Consider the following 24,007-nt stretch of genomic DNA (forward strand, 5'->3'; position numbering starts at 1 on the left):
CCCCACTGTAAAGGTTTCTGGTTCTGGTTTCAATTAATTCCCTTGAATCCTCTCGCTCACTCTGGGATGAGAAGGATCATAAAAAAGAAATTAAGATCTGAAGTTGAACAGGTAAAAATTTAAATCCTAAATTCTGAGGTGCCTGGGTAGCTTAGGCTGTTGCTGTCTACTTTTGGCTCAGGTCGCAGGGAGTGGGCTTCTCCCTCTCCCTCTGCCCCTCCTCCCATTCAGGTCTCTCTCTCCTGCTCACTCTCCCTCTCCTTTTGCCTCTCTCCCTGCTCCTTCTCTCTCTCCCACTCACTCTCTCTTTCAAATAAATAAATTAAATCTTATTAAAAATCTTAAATTCTGCCTATTAAAAGACATGGGACTAAGTGCAAGCTGCAAGCTTCGGCTCCCTTGACTATTAAATGGGGGCAATTAAGAATTATACCTAAATCACAGGGATTTTCATAAAGATTACGTGGAAGTTAAATAGAATAGTGTGTCTCAAAGTAATAATAATAATTGGGGAAGTAAGAAACTTTGGGAGGTGAAGGATAGGTCTATGACTTTGATGGTGATGATGGTTTTTTAAGTGTACAGTTACCTCAAATTCATCCACAGGTATTCATTAAATATGCACAGCTTTTACTTGATTTTTTTTCTTTACTAAGTTTGCTCCACACCCAGTGTGGAGCCCACCATGGGGCTCAAACTCACAACCCCAAGAACATGACCTGAGCCAATATCAAGTCGCTTCACCTTGAATAAGCCATCCATGCACCCCTAAATATGTATAGCTTTCGCATGTCAATCATTACCTCAACTAAGCAGTCTAAAATACATAAATAAAAAAGTAAAGACGGCACATAAAAAAAGAGAGGCCGGGGCCTGGGTGGCTCAGTGGGTTAAAGCCTCTGCCTTCTGCTCAGGTCATGATCCCAGGGTCCAGGGATCGAGCCCCGCATTGGGCTCTCTGCGCAGTGGGGAGCCTGCTTCCTCCTCTCTCTCTGCCTGCCTCTCTGCCTACTTGTGATCTCTCTGTCAAATAAATAAATAAAATCTTTAAAAAAAAAAAAAAAAGAGAGAGAGGCTTAGTTTCAGGAAAATCTCTGGGGACCTATTTTACATTGAAGTAATAAAGGGAATACATGAGCTAAGGAAAACATACACCTCTTCCTATGCCAAGCAATTTCCAAAGCGCTATCTTCCCACTTTGTCCAACACACATGGCTTCATGGGCCCACCCTGCACAGGTCAGATGAATGCTCCGGTCCCCCGAGAGCTGGGAGAGGTCCCGCCCTCCGCCAAGTTTGTCTGGAGCCCGGGATGACGAGCCTGACTGACAGACTGTAAAGCATAAACATTACCTGTTAGAAAGCAGAGCTCAGGGATCAGGTGGGCCACCCGGGCCTCAGTGCTGTCATTTCTCTTGCTTTTCAGCAGACTCACAAGCACTGGCTGGTTTAGGTCAGATAAAGTAATATCATATTGCTACAGAGTGCGAGATGAAGGAGGGAAAAGTTACTATGAAACACTGGAAAATGAGCATCCTCACTTAAAACCAACAAGCTCATCCCAAAATGAATAGATGAGCCAATCTTTTTAATAAAGACACCAAAAAATTCCCACCAATCCTTAGGGTTCCCCCACTCATTTCTATTTCCTGCCAAGGACTCATCTTTCCTTTCTCAGGGTCTGTTTTATGATTTTAATTATTAGCCTTTATAATGCAACACTTAAAAAAAAAAAAAGATTTGTTCATTGTTTCATCCAGAGTCCAAATCGTCTCCAGCCACCTCCACACATTAACAGGCTCCCCTGGAGCTGAGTCAGTGTCATTATTTCCACCACTGATGACGAACGCAGCGGCTGCTCCGGGCATAACCAGTGTGCTCATTCGGAAAATATCTACACACAGATTGGAGGCGACAGTTCCATAACTCAGACTCCAGAGATCCCCCAAAAGCAGGACCGTCCCTGATTTCCAGGACTGCCTGACGTTAGTAGGGAAGCAGCTCTAAAGTTTGACAAATGGAAATCTGATTTCTGGCTGGTGGTCTTCATTGACTGGGACACTGAGGAAGTTCTCACCTTTCCACAGGTTCGAAATGGGGCGGGGGTCAATCGCTCAGCGGCATCTGCCGTAAACCACCAAGCACGCTGCCTGGTTTATGAGTCCTCCACAATAGTCCACCCCATCCCTCCCCCTTTCAAACATTCTCACCTTGCCTAACTAAACTGGAATTTCAAACATTCTCACCTTGCCAAAAGTTCATTTCCTTTCCAACGGCAAAGGTCCCAATTAACACTCGTTTCCAGTATAGCTCACTCAATACTAATGACAGAACAACTGGAATTATAATTTACAAAATGTCTGGGCACTGTGTGATGCTGACATCAGTAATTACAATTAAGGAAGTGAGAAACAGGAGTTTCCCTATTCAATAAGGACTTCTAGTCATTAAAATGAAAAACAATTTGGGAAATTGCAGTTTGAAGGGCTAATTGTCACTAATGCTCCAGCTAAAAAGCTTGAGGAAGTCTTCGTAGAAGGAGAATTTTTATATGTGATGTCTTTAATTCAGTACATAGCTCATGTTTGTGATGTGCCAGGAGCTGCCGTGGACACAAGGATGAGAGGCACAGCCCCTACCTTACACCCAACTACACATCCACAAAGCAAAGAAGATGAGAAGCACCAATAAGAATATGCTAAGCACTTGCGTTTTTCCTCATTTAATCTTAACGACACACCTACGAGTCAGACGATATCACCATCCCCTCCACAGATGAGGAAACCTACAAGAAATTAAACAATTTTCCCAAAGTCCCATAACTGGAAATTAGCACAGCCAGCATTTATCCCATAAGATTTGGCAATCTCTGTGTGTTATACCATTTAGTACTGGGTGCCTGGGGAGGTAGGTGGGGTTGGGGTATGGTGGTGGCAGTGAAACAATTTAAGGCTGATAAGGCTTCATGAAGGAGGCAGAATCCAACAGAACACCTTGAAGAAAATACAGGAGTACGAGGAGTCCCAGGCAGCAAAGCTGGGACACGTTCCAGGAAGAGGATATTGTATTTATCTGTGACATGGCCAAGAATTCTGCCCCTTAAGCTGTGGCATAGAGTAAACCTTACTCTCTCCCTTGCCCTGATTGTTTTAGCATTTGAAAATGCTTTTCATGAGATAAAACAGGGAAATATAAAGGCTAATATTAAGAAGACCACCGTGAGAGCTGGTTACGTAGTAATTTTAGTGTTCCTTCCCTGAGACAGAGAGGAAAACACTCTAGAATTGGCACAATTCCTTTCTTTTTCTCCCTAATTACAATAAATATGCAGTAAACCACAACTCATTACAAAGAAAGTTGAGTGGGATTTTACCACGATTCCCTTCTCAGAATATCACAGATCCTAAAAATACCTCTGTTCAAGGAACACACTTACTCAGGCAAGAAAAACCTCAAATGTTCAACAAACTTGGTGTTTAATAAACAAACACTTATGGAGCATACCATGCACAAGACGCTTTAGTAAGCACTGTTCATCTCGGGTTAGCCAAACGCCATCCCTGTTCTACAAGGAAGACATTCTAGAAGCAATGTGTGTTGCGTGGAACAAATGCTCAGAGAACGGCTAGCTCTCCTGTGACTGTGACAGGAAGTGGGGTCAGAGAGGGCTTCACTGATGAGGTGACAGCTGACTTCGAAGCTAGGGTTTTAGCTGGTGTTAAAAGGGAAAAGTGCAGCGTGGATTTGTGCGGACGTCTAGCAAACATGAGCAAAGGCTGAGAAATGCTTAGCAGCAGCGAGTGGATGCGGGGACGGCAGCATGAGGTGCCTGGTGGCAAGGTGGGGAGCCATGAAGCTGAAAGATGAGAGGAGATGAAAGGGAGTGACGCGAGAGAGGAAGAAGGGGAGGCTGGGAAAAGAGGGGCAGGGTCTCCTCTACGTGTCCCGAGCTCGCCACATGCAGGTACCGGGCTGAGAGGTCTGCAGACACGCTCACCTCACTCAGTGCTCATGCCGCACCATGAAGGCAGATCAATGGCTCCGCTTTACATAGGACACTCCAAGTTCAGTGTTTTGCTCAAAGTCACAGGGCAAAGCCGGGACTACCTCACTCCACAGTCAATGCACTTAACCACCTTCCTGGGCATTATTTCAGGTGGCAGTGAGGATGGTGAGTCACAGTGAAGATGGCTGGGGCAGGGACACCATAAAGGGGTGACCCAAATCCCCCAGATGGGAATCTGTGAGGTGTCCTGCATTCCCGCAGGGGGAACAGGGCTGGGGTGGGGGGCTGGGTTCCAGGGAGAATCCAAGTGCAGAGGGGAAGGGTTCATGTTGGTGACGCGTGAAAGAGCAGGTGAGGGTAAGAAGAGGAAGGCAGCCAGGGGCTGAACTCCCAAGGAGAAGTGGGAGTGGGGAGGACCCGCATTCAGCACGCGTGATGCTATTCTGAGATCCCTGTGGGTCATCCGCGCAAACGTGGTCTGAAACTGGAGATGAGTCTGTAATTTGAGAATGAGGGCAAGGAAAAAGTAGTCCATTTGCCAGGTCTCAAGATAAGAAGATCAGATCCCTCAGGAGGGAGCTAGGGTGGGTAACAGCCTTTAACATGTGGGGAAAAGGAAGGGGAAACAGCGAAGGAGGCTGAGACAAGAACAAAATCTGGTGGAGAGGGGTGAGCCCCCCAGTCAAGGAAGGGAACAGCTCCAGGCAGGGGGGAGGGCGCGCTGGTGTCAAGGGCCACAAAAAGCCCTTCAGAATAAGAATGGCAGCTGAATTTGACCTTCAGAGAGCTATTTCCTTAGCAGCAGAGCAGATGCCAGACTACGGAGGTTTCAGAGAGGAAGAACAGGAGAGGTGATTGCAGTGAGTGAAGATGACCTTCCAAAGGAATCAGCTTAAGAGGGGGAAAAAAAAAAAAAAAAAAACTTGGCTTAAAGGTGTAGAAAGGAAGAGTTCTTGCTATGTGTTTGTTGTTTCCGAAAACATCTGTGAGATTTTGGAGACTGAAATATGATTATACGTCAAAAAGAAGGAGCCTCTGGAAGGAATTGTGGATGGAAGGTGGAGCAGAGGTCATGGAGAAGGCGCTGAATCCAGCTCCTGATGGAGTCGACTCCATCAGCAAATGTCAGTGTACCTGCTCCGTGCAAGGTGCTGGGTAGCCCTGGGTATCCGGAAATAAAGAGCTCCAAGTTCAGGAGGGAAGAGAGAATGTTCACATCCTGCCCATCACAATATGAAGCCGCCAAATGCAGAAAGGGACCCCTGGGGAGAGCACCAGGAGGTCCCTAAGAGCAGACAGCTCAGCGGAGGAGGGAAGAGTGGTCGGTGACTGTCCGGCTGCGAAGGGGAGTAACTGACAGAAGGACCCTCAAACAAAGGGGAAACACAGCGGAACACACAAAGGAAGCAAAGTGGTGAGAGAGGAGGCTCAGGAAACAGAGCGCCAGATCATAAGGGGCACTGCCGGGGAGTTCAGATCCAGCGCCTGAGGCACTAGGAGCCACAGAAATGTTTTAAGCAGAGAAGTGATATTATCAACTATGCTTTGAAGGGAAAGGCCCCAGGCTACAGGAGGAGGGGCAACAGGAGACAGGAGGAGGGTCTGAGCCAAGCCAGGGAAGGTGGGGACGGAGGCGAAGGGACAAGTCGAAGATTGGTGTCAGAAACAGACTCAGCCTGACGTTCGGGAGACTTGTTTTGATTCGGAAAGGACTAGGGAGACTTCTGTGAGCTAAGAGGAAGGGAGATGAGGGTAGAGTAAAAAAGTCCAACCTGTTTATAGTAATCCACGTAGGTGACCTCAGTGCCATCCTTCTTGCGAAAGGTGTGCGTGGGCTTCACCGACCAGTCAATGTCATCGATGCGATAGGTTTTGTTATTGTATCTGGGAAATGCAAGGAATCTTTCAATGTTTTCCCCAAATCATGCAAGACAAAATGGCTATTTCACTACAGTTATAATTCAAAGTATTAGACTCCTAACTTTCAGAAATTACAATAGTAATACACGAATAGTCTTTTTTTTCCCCCTAATGATCAGCTTTTATCTGAGAAGAGCATTCATTAACTCTTCAGAATACAGGAAAACCTCCATATTTCAACAAAGCTGGTGAGAAAGTCATTAGACCACAATCTTTCTCACCGAGAGACACTCTAACTTCACTATAAATTATTCCTAGAAGTTCAAAGGCTGAAGCATTGCTCAAAACTTTCCCATCAGCTTCTGGTGTCATTCAATTTTTTAGCTCCCAGATAGCTGTTCTGATAAAAAGCACCCAAATAGGGGGCAGGCTGGGTGGTTCAATCGGGTAAGGGTCCACCTCTTGATCTCGGCTCAGGTCATGATCTCAGGGTCCTGGGATGGAGCCCCGCATCAGGATCTGCGCTCAGTGGAGAGTCTGCTTGGGGATTCTCTCTCTCCATGTCCCTTTCCCCCACCCTGCCCCACTTCAGCTCTTTCTCTCTTAAATGAATAAATCAATCTAGAAAGGAAGAAAGAAAAGAAAGACACCCCAAAAAGGCTGATGAACCAAGCAACCCAAGTACCCCACTCAATCTCCCATCTAGGCCTGGCTCTTAGTGGAACTGCCAAGGAGATTGGTTAAAATCCTTCCAAGCTCTCTCTCCTCTGCAGCTCTGTGTGGCATGTGGTGTCTTCACATGCCGCCCCAGCCCTGGGGCAGAAACCTCCTTGTCAGGTTTCTCTTGGGCTCCTGGTACTTTGTAAGGTTACTTTGCAACAGTGTGATACACTAATTCACATGATCATGACAGGAGGCTAGGAGGACAGGAGGCTAATTCAACCAGTCCCACCTCCCAGCTGTATAACCCAGAAAAACAACATTAAGTGGCAATTCCAAGCCAGACTGGGAGAAGGCTAGCACGTCCTCTAAAAGAATGATCTGCGGACTAACAGCAGTACACGGTGACTTTCTGGTACTCAGGAATTAACCTAATTTGTGTTTGATTCAGTTCAATGTGCACTGTGGGCAAATTATATATAGAAGAGTCTAGGGACTGGAAAGGTCTCAGCCTTAAAGATCTCATACTCTCCCAGATAAGAAGGGACGTGGACCTAATGTTCTCTCCTGGTGATGTGATGAAACAAAATAAAATGGCTGTAAAGAGCAGGCTGTAAGCAGCGTGCCACCGGCACAGCACAGGGGAGGGTACGGGGTTTTTTAATGGAGTGGCCGGATGAAGGCTGCAGAAAAGCAGTACTGTTGGAGCTGCGTTTTGTCAAGGAGAAACTTGAAAGTCAAAATTCGGGGTTGAAAATCCAGGCAGAGCTACTGAAGCAGCCAAATGCAAACTACCCGGGGTGGGGGAGGGGTGCAGCAAACGGTAACGCAGGACCCTATCCTATGGCAGAGGCTCCCCGAAGCCTGCTCCAGGAAGTCCCAACCCCAGTCAACCCAGCACGGCCACATCTACGCAGGTGGGTAAACTGAACAGATCTCAGAACGCAGCCCTGATGCTATTCCTGTTCCCAGAAGGCAGAAAGAATGCAATCCCCAGGGGAAAGCTTTTAATGCAGGCTTTTACCTTGTGAGGACAATGAGCCCAAGCAGCTGTTTTTCACACATCTGGGTAAAGCAGGACATACCAGTTTCCTGGCAGATACCAGCCATGAATTCTAGAACAGTCTCATTCCGGAGTACTTTATAACTCACGTCAGCAGTAAACAGGAGCCTGCTTTCAAACTGTGACACAGAAATAGCAAACCCAGGCCAAAGGGACAACCTTCAAGTAAATAAATATTGAAAAATACGTATTTGAAATGCCGTATCATGAAACAATCACCATTTTTAAATGCTGATTTTACATTCCAACTTTCTAGATCTTATGAAACTACTTTTTTTCAGTCTGATTCCTTCTAGTTGCTGATTAAAACATTAGCTATTTCTAGCTGGAGTGCCTTTGAACGTACATTTATGAGAATTACATGCCCACAGAGCGGGAGGAATTTACCTTGGCACTACTGACATTTTGGACCGGATCTGCTCTATCCCAGAATGAAAACCTCTGGGTTCAGAAAAGTGCACAGACTCGATGGCCTAGAGAGTGTTGAGACCTCATGAGAGTAAGCCATCATCTAGATGGTATCATGTACAAGGACACAAGGGACACTGTAGTAGAGGCTATGGCTCCCGTCCATATTTAGGGCTATCAAGGACCGAAGACCTGCCTAAGGAAAACTTAACAAAAATGACATGAAAGAAAGAGCAAATATTTTTTTAAGAACTGCTTCAGTTTATTTTGTGGACTTCCTTCACGGTGCTCCTGAGCCAGCCTTCAGGACAAACATATGTCCTGTGCCAACTCCAACTCACAAGAGCTTCTTGTCCACGGCAGGGGACAAGTGACAAGAATGGACAGGATGCTTTACACAGACCACTGTGCCACACTGACTTACCATACAGAAACCCAACCATGTCCCCCCTACCTGGCACAAGGCAAAACAGCCTGCCCGCTCGTTTTCTACCTTTCCCACTCCTTCCTGCGTTTACATATCTGTCTTTGGGTTACCAGCTGCCTCTCTGTCTTTAGCTTGACCACATATCTGGGAGAGCTAACAACCCATTCTAGACACAGCTGATGACCTAACCTGAAACACCTCCTTCCCATTTCAAGCGGAAATTCCAGTTTCATGTAGCTGACTTGTTTGTCTGACCTCTTCTTACCCAATGTCAACCACCCTGGCTCTGCTAACTTCCTGTCGGCAAGAAAACGGCTTCAACTATGTGGTGTGACACCATCCTGCTTATTCTGCCTTCATTATTACTTGTCACACGCAGAAAACACAGTTTCTGGATTCCTTCTAGGATCGATGATAATGATCTAGCACGCTAATAGAAGAAAACAGGCTGCTAGCTTCACATTGACGTTCTCCATTCTATAAAAAACTTGAAAATTTAAAAAATCCTTATTTTTCATAACACAGAGTCTCTCACAGGAGAGCATAACGTGTAATATTGCATCGTAAATTACGTTCTTCACATTATAACAATTTCAGGGTAACAGAAAATATAAATAAACGTACTTGTGCTGGGGAATTTCCACGGGCTCAGAAGGCTTATAGAAGTTCCGTCCAATTTGGTACATGGCCAACTTTTTTAAGATCCTGCAAGTATACATTTTTTTTTTTAATCTCTGGTCAGCATCAGTTAGTAACAGTACAATTCTAAGTTTGTCCCCACACTGAATATATGATAAAAATATGTCGGAACTATAGAACTCTCATTCTTCTAGTACTGGAGGGTTTAGATGCTAAACATACCTATGAGTATGTATATAAGAACTATGACTTCTTTCTATTTGAGAATGATAACTGAAATTATTTTTGTCTGTTTCCACTTAACTGCAATGATAAATAAGTGGCCACAATACGACTGTGGTTGTAACATTCTGGTTAGCATGGAGAAGATAAGGCAAGCCATGTTTGAGGGCTTTCTGGCCTCTTCCCTGTTTTGAGATGGGAGGCTGTTTCTTTTTTTCTTTTCTTTTTTTTTTTTTTTAAGATTTTACTTATTTATTTGACAGATCACAAGCAGGCAGAGAGGCAGGCCGAGAGAGGAGGTGAAGCAGGCTCCCTGCTGAGCACACAGCCGGATGCAGGGCTCGATCCCAGGACCCTGAGATCATGACCTGAGCGGAAGGAAGAGGCTTTCACCCACTGAGCCACCCAGGCGCCCCTGGGAGGCTGTTTCTAATGAGGCTACGTAGCATTGCTGCCTCTTCAGCCACTAAGCCTGGCCACCTCTGGAACAGGACATGTCACCGATCTGAGGCTGCCCATGGCATGGGGGAAGTGTAAGCGTTTCAAGTCAGGAAACACGGGTGACAACTGCAGGATTTGGGCTATGAAATGTCATTGAGCCTCAGCCTCCAACACGGAATACCATCCAAAGCTATTTAGCAAGACGTCTGACTAGAATTAAGAAATAACATACCTGGGGGTGGGGGTGGATTCCTTTGTGTATCCCACCCAGCAAAACCCAAACTCTCTGTCCAGAGGCCGTTATTAAGCAAAGCACTGGCGCCGAAGCTTTTTGAACATATCACCTTGCTGGTCCAACCAGGAGTGTGGAAAATACTGGTTTACAAGTCTCTGTGTTCCCACTAGTCATCTAGGAAACGTGCTAAAAATGAGAATTTCAGGCCCCACTCTTGAAATTCTCTTTACCAGGTCGAGTGAGGGGCCAAGAAATCAACATTTCATGGAGATCCACCCGACAACCCCCGAGATGACCCCCAAGAGGCAAATGACCCTCACATCACTTAGAAGGGCACTGGACAGTGATGTCACAACCCTCCTTCTGCCCCAAGGGGTTCACATGGCAGGGGGCTGAGGGGGAAGGGAGAGCAGAGAGCAGCGGGTGATGTTGGAGCATAACAGATCTTTCATGACAAACCCAGACATCCCTGATTTTTCAGCCTGGGTGGGAGGGCCGGAGAGGGTTCAGAAAAAGAAGGGAGAGAAAAGGCAGCCCTACCCCACCCTACCCCACTCCAGCCCTGCCAGCACTGAGACCCCACAACCCTTGAGCTCTTTGTCCCAACTCAGCACTGGATGATGAGGCGGCAGCCAGTGAGAGGCTGCAAGGGACTGCGGGGCCCATCACCACACAGCTACAGGAAAGCACGAGACTTGTACCGAATGGCATCGCTAGCCTCAACTAAAGTGCTGTGGGAGGCGCCTCACTTTCGGAAGATGATGCTGAAGACCTGGGTGCACACGGGGGAACTTGCCGGCAGCTCCCCTGTCAGAGTGAGAGTCATCCGCACAGTGTCGCCTCTCAAAGTTTCACTGGACAGTTCGGTGACCTGGGAAAAGAGGTACTTAATGTGCACGCTAGGTCACCCTCAAGTGTGAGGAATCAGAGACAACACAGCCGTCACAATTTAATATGTATTAACAAACAGAACTGCAGGTGTTAGCATGTAATAATCTAATCACACTGCACTTGCAGGGTTTTCCTATCTTGCTAATCCTAGAAAAGCAACACTTCTCTCTCCTTTCTTTTCTATTTTTGTTTTTTTTAAGGATTTTACTTATTAATTTGAGAGAGCAAGAGAGCGAGCACAAGCAGGGGGAATGGCAGGCAGAGGGAGAAGCAGGCTCCCTGCTGAGCAGGGAGCCCCACCCAGGGTTGGATTCAAGAACTCCGGGATCACGACCTGAGCCCAAGGCAGTCGACTGAGCCAAGGAGGCATCCCTCTCCTAACTTTTTTTTTTTTTTTGACAGAGAGATCACAAGTAGGAAGAGAGGCAGGCAGAGAGAGGGGGAAGCAGGCTCCCCGCTGAGCAGAGAGCCTGATGCGGGACTCAACCCCAGGACCCTGATCATGACCTGAGCCAAAGGCAGAGGCTTCACCCACTGAGCCACCCAGGCGCCCCACCTCTCTAACTTCTTAATGGAGAATCAAAATCAGACTTAGGATACAGAGACTTGATCCAAAGATAAGTGTTTCTTGACCTCATTTAGCTGAGATTGGGGAGCAGGTCACAAAGTTACTTGGAGAGTCTGATAAAAGTTATAGGCATTGTCCCTTGAAAACTGCACATATTTATATACCACAACGATGTACCCATTTTCAGATGGTTCACTGACACCCAGAAGTCTATTAGTGGACTGTCCAGCCCACCCTGGGTTCATGGATTCCAGAGGCCTCTCAAAAGTTTATTCATAAACAGAAAAGCAGAGAGACACCCAAGTGGCTCAGTTGGTTCAGCATCTGACTCTTGATTTTGACTCAGGTCATGATCCCAGGGTCCTTGGAAGGAGCCCCGATTCGAACTCCCCACTCCCCACTCAGTGGGGAGTCCGCTGGAGGAATCTTCCACCTCTCCCTCTGCCCTTCCCCCCACTTGCACACGGGGGAGGGGGGGCGCTCTCTCTCTCTGTGTCAAGTAAATAAAATAAATCCTTTTTAAAAAAAAGAGAAAAGCAGAAAAGAAAGGTAAGGACAGGGAATTTGTAAGAGGGCAAGTAAACATGGGGAAGAAATCAGCAGACATTAAAACACACAGGGAATCTACTAACTTATGAAAGGTCTAGAGAAATGTGTATATTTCCTATAATCGGAAACAATGTTCTAACAATAGAACAATTTCATGAACAGGTTTCTATACCAGCTACCCAACGAAATATGAAGTTTGCCAGACCAGACAGGACTTGGAATAAAAGAGTGATCAAATCAGACAATAAAAATCAGTGACCAAGGACTTTTCAGGAAGGTAAGAAATCAGAAGAGGCCAGTTCATTAGCTAGTATTTTATCCGTACTTTCTGTAGCTACAGTGTACTCATAATCGCTTTCAGGCTGAACCAGAAATGTAGGGCAGGAATGGCTCACTGCATGGACACAGACAGACGGGTCCTTCCACGGGGGTGGGGGGAAGTATTCCACTAAGGTGATTTCTTACTCAACTTGTGAGAAGTCAGAGGTGGAGAGCTGTAGGAAGAGCTCATCAACACCTGGGAGAAGTCTAGCAGGCAAAAGAGGTGAGATGCTTTCAAACCGCTGTGGGGATTTCGGGACAAAGGCTGTAGACACCAAAGGTCATTGGGTTGAGGGCTTGGCACGCAGGTGGTAGCAGAGGTCCCGCCTCACACTGCCCTCCAGGAACTGCATTCCTAAGAGCCATCTAAGCAAACTCTCCAAGCTCCCTGCACCTCACCCCACCCCCCACCCCCCCACCCCCGCCAGGCGCCAACTGCTCTTGGGTTCCTGTGTTTGTTCTTGCCCACGCCCCCCAGGCTTCCTGTCCCAGGCTGCGTCAGAGTGTGCTTTCACTTCTCAACCCAGCAGCCACCTCATGGTCGTCTGGTTGGCAGGACTTAGCACTTCTACACCAACAACGTCTTTCATCTGTTTCCGCTGCTCCAGTTACTTACCACAGGGCTTAGGAGAACATGACTGGGAACTGAACAAACCCACGTCCTCCGCCTCCTGCAGCCCGTGTGACACAGAGCAAGCCACTTCAATTCCTTAAGACCTTTCCCCATCTCTAAAATAGGAGGACGTCTCGCCTAAGTCCCAGTGTTGTGAAGATTAAACGGGATAATTCACTGATCTCATCTTTATCCCACAGCACACGCACGCAGGAAGGTTAAATAAATTGCAGGGCTTTGTCCCTTGATTCAAGCCCCTTTGACTCCTGCCCAGATGACTCCAGTGGCTCTTATTAATCTTTCCATTTTCCCCTGTCAACCGTCCAGCAGGATGTAATCAGAGTAAATGTAATCTAGCAGAAATCTCATGGAAACACTCTCTCTGAGGCTTCAGTGCTCCATGGAGGATGGTCCCTATCCCCCAGCAGGACATTTAAGACTCTCCCTACCTTTGGAGCCACAACTTCATTCCTTCCTAGCCAAACCTGAACAATCAGAAGTTTCTAAAATATGCCCCTCCCCCCCACCCAGCCTTCTATCACTGCGCCTTTGCTCCTCCCCGTCCTGTCTGGGGATCCCTCCTCTCCCCGTCATCCCCTTCACTGACCCAAATCCCTCCCGAGGAGCCAGTATCAGCTCCCACTGAAGTATCCTGCTGGTCAGGATCTTGCCTTTGGTCAAGTTCTGTTTGAAGACCTTGGACGAGATACTTAACCTCTAAGGCTCGAGGGGTGTTGAGAGGATTAAGTGAGAGCCTGGAAGAGCAGGTACTCGAGAAATGTAATCTTGTACAATATTCATTTGTAAATAACCTTGCACTGTATTTGGTCATCAGTAACTTTTCTACTGAGTGGAAATGATTTGACACGAGCCATGTTTTATCTGTCGCTGTTCCCTCAATGATGCCAGCACCTTGAAATCACACCGCAGGCTCTCTGTAAGGGCAGAATGAATGCTAGGGGTGGCAGCTAGATGTGACCAGTGAAAGCAGGCCACATGGTGGCCACAGATACACAGATGGGGTCTGCAAGACAGTGGAAGGCCAGGAAGCAGCCGACTAGGACTTCTAGAACTGCACACTGGGGGGCTGTGATGAATGCATGAGTGCAGGATCTCTCTCAACAAAAACAGGGATCCTACAAAGTGTGCAGAAGATGGACGGGAATGCAGGATTAAGCCTGAGTCACTGTGAAGACCAGAATAAAAAGGTGAGCACAATAACATGTTTGTTGTGACACCATTTCTATTATTTCTATCTCACCATCACTGGGTAGGCAGGCCACAGGGTGATAAGATATAAGACAATACTTTTTTGTTGAAACCTGGGAAATAAAGTCAACAACCCTGATTTGTCTCACAACTTTTCTTTTCTTTTTTTTTTTTAAAGATTTATTTATTTATTTGAGAGAGAGAGAATGCACAGAAAAAGAGGCAGGTTCTCTGCTGATCTAGGCACTCCAGGATCATGACTTGAGCCAAAGGCAGTCACTTAACTCACTGAGCCATCCAAGTGACCCATGATCTAACCATGTTTTTACTCACTTGCCTCTTCATTAGATACCATCCCTAAGGTGCATACTACATGCTCATTTTGAATGAGAAACAAATAATATGTTTATTCTGAGCATCTGTAGAGTAAAATTTCTCCATTTTGGTTAGATACAATCGAAGAAAGCTGGACCACTCATGGTGTGTGTGTGTGGGGGGGGGTATAATATTAACATATTTAATTCACTGTTACTGCAGATGTATCAACAAGAACAAGATAATCCTTAATGATAATACACTCAAAATACAGCATTTAAGTACAAGAGGCACCATACTAGCATGCTATCGATGTCTGGTCATAGAACAAAACCCTGAAGAATCAATAAGGACTTACAATGAATTAAAATGTTTCTAAATTTATAGATCCAGATTTTCCAAGCCTCTAAATTTTAAGCCTATGGTATGATTTTTTAATTCCATATACAGAGAAAATAATCACTCAAGCAGCTCATATAAATCTTAGACTCTCATAAAAAGAAAAAGGCCCCAAGAGTGCTCAAAAATGCATTTCTTGAGGAAATTCACAGAGATTTATATGGAGTCTAGAAAATTTAAATTTATGCCTTGGTACCATCCTGTCCAAAATGCTGAACTAAAGGATTAAGGTTTCTCAGGGATAGAAACATAAAGTTTTAATTCGATGCTCTACTTTAATTTTTTATAAAGACAGTGGTTCTTGGGCGCCTGGGTGGCTCAGTGGGTTAAGGCGCTGCCTTCGGCTCAGGTCATGATCTCAGGGTCCTGGGATCGAGTCCCGCATCGGGCTCTCTGCTCAGCAGGGAGCCTGCTTCCTCCTCTCTCTCTCTCTGCCTGCCTCTCTGTCTACTTGTGATTTCTCTCTGTCAAATAAATAAATAAAATGACAGTGGTTCTTTTTTCCTTGTAGTAATTTAAAACTGCCTTAGGACATATATGATAAAAGCATCAAAAACAGTATATTTTAGGACTGAAAATGCTGAACATACAAAAACATGGATAAAGGAATATGAATCATGCGACTGCCATATCCAGTGATCACACCATTAAAAAAATCCTTAGAATTGATATCAATAACTCATATTTCGTATGATCAAAGAAATGACGGGTTTCAAATGAGAGATTGATATAAAGTTATTTAGACACACAGGTACAACTGTGCAGAAGCAAAAGAACAAATTTAAGGCTCTGAAGCCATAGGCTAAATGGTGTTTGTTGAAGTCTTGCCTGTTTTGGGAAAAGTTTAAAAAGGAGGCCCATTTCAAGGACACTTTGCAAAAAAAAAATTTTTTTAATCGCAGTTTTAGGCAGTGTTTGTAATACAGCTCTTATTTTTTAAATGCCACATCATCAGCTTCTTAATTAAGAAATCAATACTGATGAGATCTTAATTAGGAAGTCTTTCTGCTCTCAGGCATGGGAACAGGACAGAGTAAAGAAGTGAGACACTCGTTCCAAATGTAATGACAATCGACTAACCTCTTAACTATACTCGGGTGAGTGTAAGTATATACATGTGTGTAGGTGTAAAAAGTAACCATACTATACCTTTGCTTCCAGCTTTTGTGAGAGGAAAAGGATGACGCCATCAAATGCTTTTGCTTTGTTGGAAAGTGCCTTATGACTGTAAAGCAAAGCAATTCTCAGCCTTCTAGATTCTATATCTGGAACATAGGCCACATGATACTGGTAGAGCTGCCAGTCAAGGGGCAGATCTAAACTAAAGAGATTTGTGACCAGTTTCACAGGTACTCCACTGGAACCTGAGAAGACAAATAAAAAAACATCTTTTTTTCACCAAAATAAAATCACACCTTGTTAATATTAATCACACCATTTAAGATTTTTATTTACCTGTGCATTGTTGTTGCTGTAAAGCAAGGATTCTGGTTCAGTGACACAAGACAAGCTTTCATAACCTACAGCCCAGTAACCTTATGGAATCCTACACACACACATTCAGGAATTAAAAAGGGATCGTGTGATCTGTGTAAAGGAGGCCTCATAAGAACCTAAGAGAAGATACTGACATTCTTGTCGTAGGATTTCTTCCAGAGCCTGCCTTCCAGCTCTGCGTCTATGCAACGCAAATTGGCTCAAGCAGTATTTTTAGATGCTGCTCTGAAATTATGCTGCTCTTAGACTATAAAGACACTGTCCAGTTCTTACCATGAGCACAACCCCCAGCCCCTTGGAAATCGAGACAATCAAAAGTTACCCATCCTTCTGACAATTCTGAAATAGTTCAATCAGGGAAAAGTGGAAGGCCCTCAGAGATTGAGGGGAGAACGGGGGAAGGAGAAATTACACATCTTTTATGCATGAAAACAGACAAGGCCTCTGGGCTTCTTTTCTGCAGACATGGGTAAGCTTCCAGAAATTCCAGCCCCTCAGAATTTTTTATTCACCTCTTCAAAGTGTATCAGACACATTCAGAGATGGCCTCATTATAGTGGTTGTTCAGTGCTCAAGATGGCATCAGATCCCTCTAGGACGGAATCTAGGAGGGCACAAGGGAGGTACTTCTGAGTTCTCCTTGTAGGGAATCATCCAGTGTTTGTCTTATAGAAAGGAATCCTATTAGATGGGCACTATTTTGCTTCCTTTCATGAAGGAAGTGGAAACATGAGCTCCCAAGGTGGTAAAGAAAAAGAGCATCATGTGTGCATTGGTATTTCCTCAGTTTCTATGTATGGTAGATATCTGTTAGAAGCAAGTGATTCTTGTACCATTTTAATTAAAGAAAAGCTTTCTTTTGTTCTCCTGTATCCTGGGAAAAGGTAGTATATTTTAGCTACTCATATTCATGGACAAAGAGAAGTCATCCTAGAATGTCAGATCTGGCAAGACCCTTGGATATTACCTACACCAGTGTTTGTACACTGTAATTATGACCCATTAGAGCTGAAGTCATGACAACATATGACATGACCCAACACATTTTATGAAATGACTAGAATACAACAGAAGTGACCAGACTGCCTTGTACATAGTAAGGGCAAGCATTTTTCATGAAACTTGGGTCCCATTTTTTGTGGTACTGTGTGTATGCTAGATAACAATGTATCTACTCCTTAATTTTTTGCATGGTTGTAAAAAGCTTGAAGAAAACTGATCTGCATCAGGGAGTCTTTCCCAACTTTTGGGAGGGTGTCACAAAGCCTTTCAAGAATCTAATGAAAACACCTAACTTCCTGGAGATGCATAGGCCCATAATTCTGGGTGTAATTTCAGGGGTGACTTTGAAAAATGGCTAAAAATTCCAAAAACTGACTAGATCTTTCTTTTTACAACTGAAGTACAGAGACATTATTGTTTCCCATAGGAAAACTGTTGGAAAAGAAACAGAGCCTATCCTTCAACTCCTACGCCAAGTGTAAGGAGAACATCTTTTCAAAGAGTGATATGTTTAGGGGAAATATTCTTACCTCTATTAATAAAGAAGAGAATTAAGGCTAAAACAATTAGTGTCTAAATAATGCTTTAAATATAACAGACATTCAATAAACGTTTTTAAAGTTAATATATAAACTTGTTTATTTTAGATCTAGAAATTAAAATTCCTTAAGCACAATTTGGTAACATTTAAAAAGTAAGTAACACGATTACTCCGTACCTCTTTTGCAATCTCTCACATGGGCCAATTTCTCTCTGGTACAGACACTCAGGTCCTTGAAGTCCCGTCTGATTTTCCCACCTCTTTCAGTTAAAGTACATCCAGCATCACCAGAAGATACAACATCTTGACCTAAAATGTGAAGAGAATGCCATGACATCTCATGTTTCATTCTAGTGATGCTGTTTACAACTACTATGTCAAAACTGAGTCTCTAACTGAAGCTCAGACTTTTGTGGCTTTAATGAAAACCAACCCTTGCTGCTGAAAATAATTGTGACTATTTAGAAGTCTTCAGCCTAAAACCTGAAAACCGTAAAGGAAGCGTGATATGTGTTGTTAGAAAGAACATACCACAAGTTAACTCTACCTCATAATGCTTAGGTCTAGTCTGATTCTCCTGTTTGTTAAGGAGAAAAAGGCCCATCCCCTATGCCCTCCTCCACACACAGGTTTGGAGGGCGGCTGTCCCTCCTTCGGCTCTTGCATAACCCCCTGAACACTCAGAGATAAAGACTGTCCACACCAACTTCTTTACGCACTGGGGCTGAATCTGCTACGTCTCTCAGTGATGAGAAGAGAACTCCAAGAACACTGCTGTCAGTTTCTGTGCGAGTTCATTCCTTTGAAAATGAAAGCCAGCATTTCACCTTGGGGCATGTTACTTACTGTTAGGTTCTGGCAAATGTGAAAGGAAAATCTGTTTCCAAATGAACATTTTCTCTTTAAACAAGTATAGAGATGTTGTTTGTTGGGGTATGACGTGGCACTTTGAAGATAATGTGAAAATAGGAAAGTACAGAGTATTACTACAAAGCAAGCAGAGTAGTAGTATTACTATGAAGTAATAGTATGACCAAGAAGGGTGGACTCTGACCACCCTTTGATACAGCCATCGCAACCCCCTCAAATGACATTATCGCTGGCTCAAAACCGCTGCTCATAGCGTTTCTGTGGAGTCTGAGTCTCCCAGGAAAATCACATTTATTTAATTTTTAAAAAGGTTTAAAAATTATTCGTACTATATTATCCATATCATTCACTGCTCTTGATTTCAAAATGTTAGGTGGTTTATAAAAAATCAATCTACCATAAGATGGTAGTTACCAGTGGGTGCCTGGTGGCTCAGTTATTAAGCGTCTGCTTCCGGCTCAGGCCATGATCCCAGGATCCTGGGATTGAGCACCACATCAGGCTCCCTGCTCAGTGGAGAGCCTGCTTCTCCCTATCCTTCTGCCCCTCCCACTGCTCTTGCTCCCTCTAGCTGGCTCTCTTTCAAATAAATAAATAAAATCTTAGAGAGAGAGAGAGATGGTAGCTGCCGGGGTTCAAGGGAGGACAGAATGGGGAGTTAATTTTTAATGAGTACCAGGTTTCAATTTTGTAAGATAAAAAAAGTCCTAGAGGGGCACCTGGGTGACTCAGTGGGTTAAGCCTCTGCCTTTGGCTCAGGTCATGATCTCAGGATCCTGGGATGGAGTCCTGCATCGGGCTCTCTGCTCAGCAGGGAGCCTGCTTCCCCCCTCTCTCTCTGCCTGCCTCTCTGCCTACTTGTGATCTCTCTCTGCCCAATAAATAAATAAAATCTTTAAAAAAAAAAAAAAAAGAGAGATGACGGTGGTGATGGCTGCACAATGATGTGAGTGTCCTTAATGCCAAGGAGTATGCAACTGAAAACGGCTAAAATGCAAAATTTTACATTATGTATATTTTGCCACAATTTTTAAAAATAATCCAATAAAAAATTCTATGTCTGAGCCTTGCTAGTCACAAGAATGTTCATCAGGCGTGGAAAGGAAGTCCCAAGAGCAGCTGGGCAGTGGATGGCATGACCTGATAACCCCCAAGACAGGTGTTCTGTGCGACCAAGTGCACTTCCTCGAGCTCAGAGCACAGAGGCTACTTGTGGGAGCTAGAAAATCCCTAGTGGAGAATAGACAGCTGAGCAGCAGATGATGGTGGAAGGACTGATGATCAGGGGTCTGGGAGACCCTAAGTGCTTAGAACTAACATCACATAACTTCATAGTCCGAGCAAGGGGGCAGCTAACAGTTTTCAGCCGTGGCTACTGGGTGAATTATGTGTCCCCCAAATTTACTTGTTGAAGATCTAAATCCTCATATCTCAGAATGTGACTGTATTTGAGACAGAGTCTTTAGTAAGGTAATTAAGCTAAAATAATGTCATTAGCATGAGCCCTAATGCAATATGACTGTGTCCTTATAAGAAGAGGTAAAGTCACAGACAAATACAGAGGGAAGACCATGTGAAGACACAGGGAGAAGACAGCCCTCTACAAGCCCTGGAGAGAGGCCTCAGAAGAAACCAACTCTGTGGACACCTTGATCTCGGACTTCCAGCCTTCAGAATTATGAAACACCACACTTCTGTCATTTAAGCCCCCAAGTCTATAGCACTTCGTCATGGCAGCCCTAGCAAACTAGGGTATGGGGCATACCACCCCACACGGTGACAGCGGCAACTTGCAGTAGCCCATGGACAAGTACCCTGAGTCCCAGTCTGGATTTGCAGTGAAGACAGCTACACCATCAAATGGTGGGAAAAAAGAAGAGAGCATAGCAGCTGGGGTGGTAGGTTTCTACCATCCCTTCAGGATGGGGCACGGACACTTCTGTGTCATAAAGAACTTCTGAACATTTTTCAGAACTATTCAATGAACAGAAAAAACCAGAAGACTGGATTCCTGGCACCTGTGGATGCCCAAGTGCCAAGGAGCATCAGGAAATTCAGTGGCAGACTGTGTCTTGGGGTCCCAAAGAAACCGAACACACACAGGGGATCCTCTGAGAAGAGGTAAATGGGATGCCGGAGAAGTGAGCCTGCTGCTGCAAAGCCCAGCAATCACTCCAGGTCCATCCAGATGGGAGGGGATACAGGAGAAGTTAGATCAAGCCGCACTTACAACTCTGGGACTTCCTGCTTGTTCCCGCCAAGCTACCAGTAGAAGATGCTTCATTGTTGCCAGTATCTTCAGATGTAGGCTAAAATGGGGTGGGGGGAGCAGAGAAAAGCTTGGTTAGATTTAAGATGTTAAGTCATAAACCAGGGACGCCTGGGTGGCTCAGTTGGTTAAGCAGCTGCCTTCGGCTCAGGTCATGATCCCAGCGTCCTGGGATCGAGTCCCACATCGGGCTCCTTGCTCTACAGGGAGCCTGCTTCTCCCTCTGCCTCTGCCTGCCATTCTGTCTGCCTGTGCTCGCTCTCTCCCCCTCTCTCTGATAAATAAATAAAATCTTTAAAAAAAAAAAAGTCATAAACCAAAAGGTTATCACAAAATAAGAAGTGTATCATGTCCTACATCTTCAATAACTAATGTTAATGAATGTCAGCTAATGCTAACTAATGTCCCTAAAATGCTAGAGAAGATGAGAAGAGACTGTTTGTTCTAGAAGAAAAGGATAAAGACCAGCTATAGTCTTCCCCATTTATCAAACTTTGGTTTTGACTGTGAGCCAGATAGGAGGTATAAAGAGGCAGAGCTGGGATTCTCAAGCCCAGAGAGTTCATCAGAGGGAAGGTGGCAGAGATGAACACGGACCTCATGCTTCCACTGCCTCCAGGCATGGGGCCTCCGATGTAAACACATTTATAGCAAGAAAAACTGAGCCCAGAGAACCTGGGTCACCAGCTCAGGTGATGACTCTTTTGAATAAATGGGTCCCAAATTTGTTTATGAAATAGGCCAAGGGAACCACTGATATTTCCTCTTTTCACAGTAACTACTTCTGTTCACTCAGGAAGTATATGTTGGCCTGCTAAGAAATGCATGAAGTCAAGGGAAAACAATGACATGAAAGTAAAGGCACAACGAGCACACTTGAGAACTTCTGGTCTAAAAGACTGCTCCAAATCCTGATAGGTCCGCCTAACATCCCTCAAAAGTTGCTGATTCGCCGGCCAATTTAATCTAATCTTGCCTAAATGTAACCAAGAGTCCTACCCACGCTGGTTGGTGAAGAAACAGCGACTGAATCTAAACCACATCTGTATCTGAGATTACTTATGCAGGCGTAGGAATTAGAGAGACAACTCATATTAGCTCATATGCCCTACAATGGTACAACAGTTTTTACCAAGAGACTTAAAACTGAGTTAAGTAATTAAACTCTCAGAAAGCAGAAGGAATGAGGCACTTGCCTCCAATCTTCAGTACTCTTCACCGGCCAAAAAGATCTACATGACTCTCTTACCAGGATAAGCACCCCACCCCCCGGGAAGGGAAAAATACGAGAAACCCTGGAAAGACCCAACGTCCAGCGGGAAGATACCCCACTCCTTCCCAGCAGAGCTGAGGAGGTAAAAGCAGAGGAAGGCGGTGTGCATGAAGGCCACCGAGAAGGAGAGCGCGAGGCCCTGTCGGCCACGAGTCCTACACACCGATGGTGACGGCGACTGTGGCCGTGATGGCGGGGCACGGGTGCGACCGGCTTCCGCCGCGCTGGGGCTGCGGGCCATGCCTCTGGCCCTCACGCGGGCGCGGCCACTCATGTTCCCAACGAGCGCAGGGGTACCCTCCAGGCAGCAAGGTCTCAAGAAGAGTATTTTCCCCTCCGAGTCCAGAGGACGAGGCTGTGACTTGAGGTGGCAGTCGCGGCGAGTCTCCGACTCCGACAGCAGGAGACGCGGCGGAAGCCCACGCGTGGGTGGAGGAGCACGCACCGCCTGCAGCGATCCCGCCTGCTCCGGGGAGCACGTGACCGGGCGCGGGGCGGAGCCCCGACTTCCCTTGACTCGCCATCCCCCACCCCCTCCAAATTTGGCATCTTCCAACACACTGGGTTTTGCCCACGCTATGCCTGGAAGGTTGCATCAGACTCACTTTACTCCGGTGGTCTTCTCTGCTCACTAGTATGGCCAAGCACCTCTTCTGTGCGTAATAGCTGCAGAGCTTTCCATTCTCTGAACTGTTACTTCTGTTGCTATTTTAAGAATTGGGTTTCTGGTGTTTTTCTTTTGATTTGCAAGAAATTTTATCCTTTTTTTTAACATCATAAATATCTACTCCCAATTTATCCCCTGTTATTTTTTAACTGGGAAGTCCTTTATCTAACCCAAATCCTTCATTTTGGTATAGTCAAACCTACCTGGCTTGTACTTTGGGGTTCTTTTCAAAAGAATGTATACCCGGCCCTAAGTTTACAAGGACATTATATGATATTTTATTTTATTGACTTTATAAATTTACTTTTCACATATTATCTTTTATCTTTCAGGAGTATATAAACTCGAGTTTAGAATATGTTTTTCTCTTCTCAGACAAGAAAAGATAGTTATGAGCCCCGGTAACTGTGTCCACACATGAAAAGGGCTGCTGGTAAGAACAGTGTGTTGACTGAGGCATGCAAATCGTATTAGCACCTTCACAGGTAAGGGCAAGGGTGAGGAATTCACTTCACAAGCCCCTACAGAGTGAGGTTCTTTAAAGATTGTATTTATTTATTTTATTTTAAAGAGAGAGAGAGCAGGGGGAAGGACAGAGGGAGGAGGGAGAAAATTTCAAGCTGACTTCACAATGAGTTCAGAGCCTGACTCTGGGTTCAATCTCATAATCCTGAGATCATGACCTGAGCTGAAACTAAGAGTTGGTCACTTAACTGAGCCACCCAGGTACCCCCAGAGTGAGGGTCTTTAAACCCTGTAGCAGTTTTTCAATAATTGTACAGATGCTCTGATTCTCTTCCTCTCAAAAGGCCAACCCTAATTCCCTCCCATTAAATATGGGCTTCTCTTAGTGACTTTCTTCTAACAAATAGAATGTGACTGAGATGATGGTTTTGTCTTCTGTGAGTAGGTCATGGAAGACACACTAGCTTCCTCCTTGCTCTGTCTCTCTTAAACCACTTGCTCTGGGGGCTGTCAGCAGCCATAGCCTTAGACACTAAAGGACACCATAGGACACTAAAGCAACCTTAGAAGGAGATTTATAGGGTGAGAAACCGGAGGC

General features: G+C 45.1%; 1 protein-coding gene across 4 annotated transcripts in view; it reads right to left on the minus strand.

The window, feature by feature from the left end:
• The window catches only part of PIWIL4 (piwi like RNA-mediated gene silencing 4), a gene marked incomplete at its 5' end in the record, with an annotated part of 46,496 nt that extends 23,945 nt beyond the window's left edge, over positions 1–22,551 (minus strand). The window contains 9 exons of one of the 4 annotated variants that reach the window (XM_082684106.1): positions 1,353–1,476; positions 5,778–5,889; positions 7,550–7,747; positions 9,048–9,128; positions 10,710–10,831; positions 15,975–16,189; positions 18,043–18,174; positions 20,966–21,044; positions 22,441–22,551. In XM_082684106.1, the coding sequence (XP_082540232.1) occupies positions 1,353–1,476; positions 5,778–5,889; positions 7,550–7,747; positions 9,048–9,128; positions 10,710–10,831; positions 15,975–16,189; positions 18,043–18,174; positions 20,966–21,044; positions 22,441–22,551 (1,174 nt within the window). Of the gene's footprint in view, positions 1–1,352; positions 1,477–2,245; positions 2,323–5,777; positions 5,890–7,549; positions 7,748–9,047; positions 9,129–10,709; positions 10,832–15,974; positions 16,190–18,042; positions 18,224–20,965; positions 21,045–21,601; positions 21,862–22,440 lie in introns of those variants that run through there. The other 3 variants (XM_082684107.1, XM_082684108.1, XM_082684109.1) reach the window with 3 other exon arrangements.
• Positions 22,552–24,007: the final 1,456 nt, after the last annotated feature.

This window comes from Mustela nivalis (assembly GCF_964662115.1).
Source record: "Mustela nivalis genome assembly, chromosome: 9".
NCBI lineage: Eukaryota > Metazoa > Chordata > Mammalia > Carnivora > Mustelidae > Mustela > Mustela nivalis.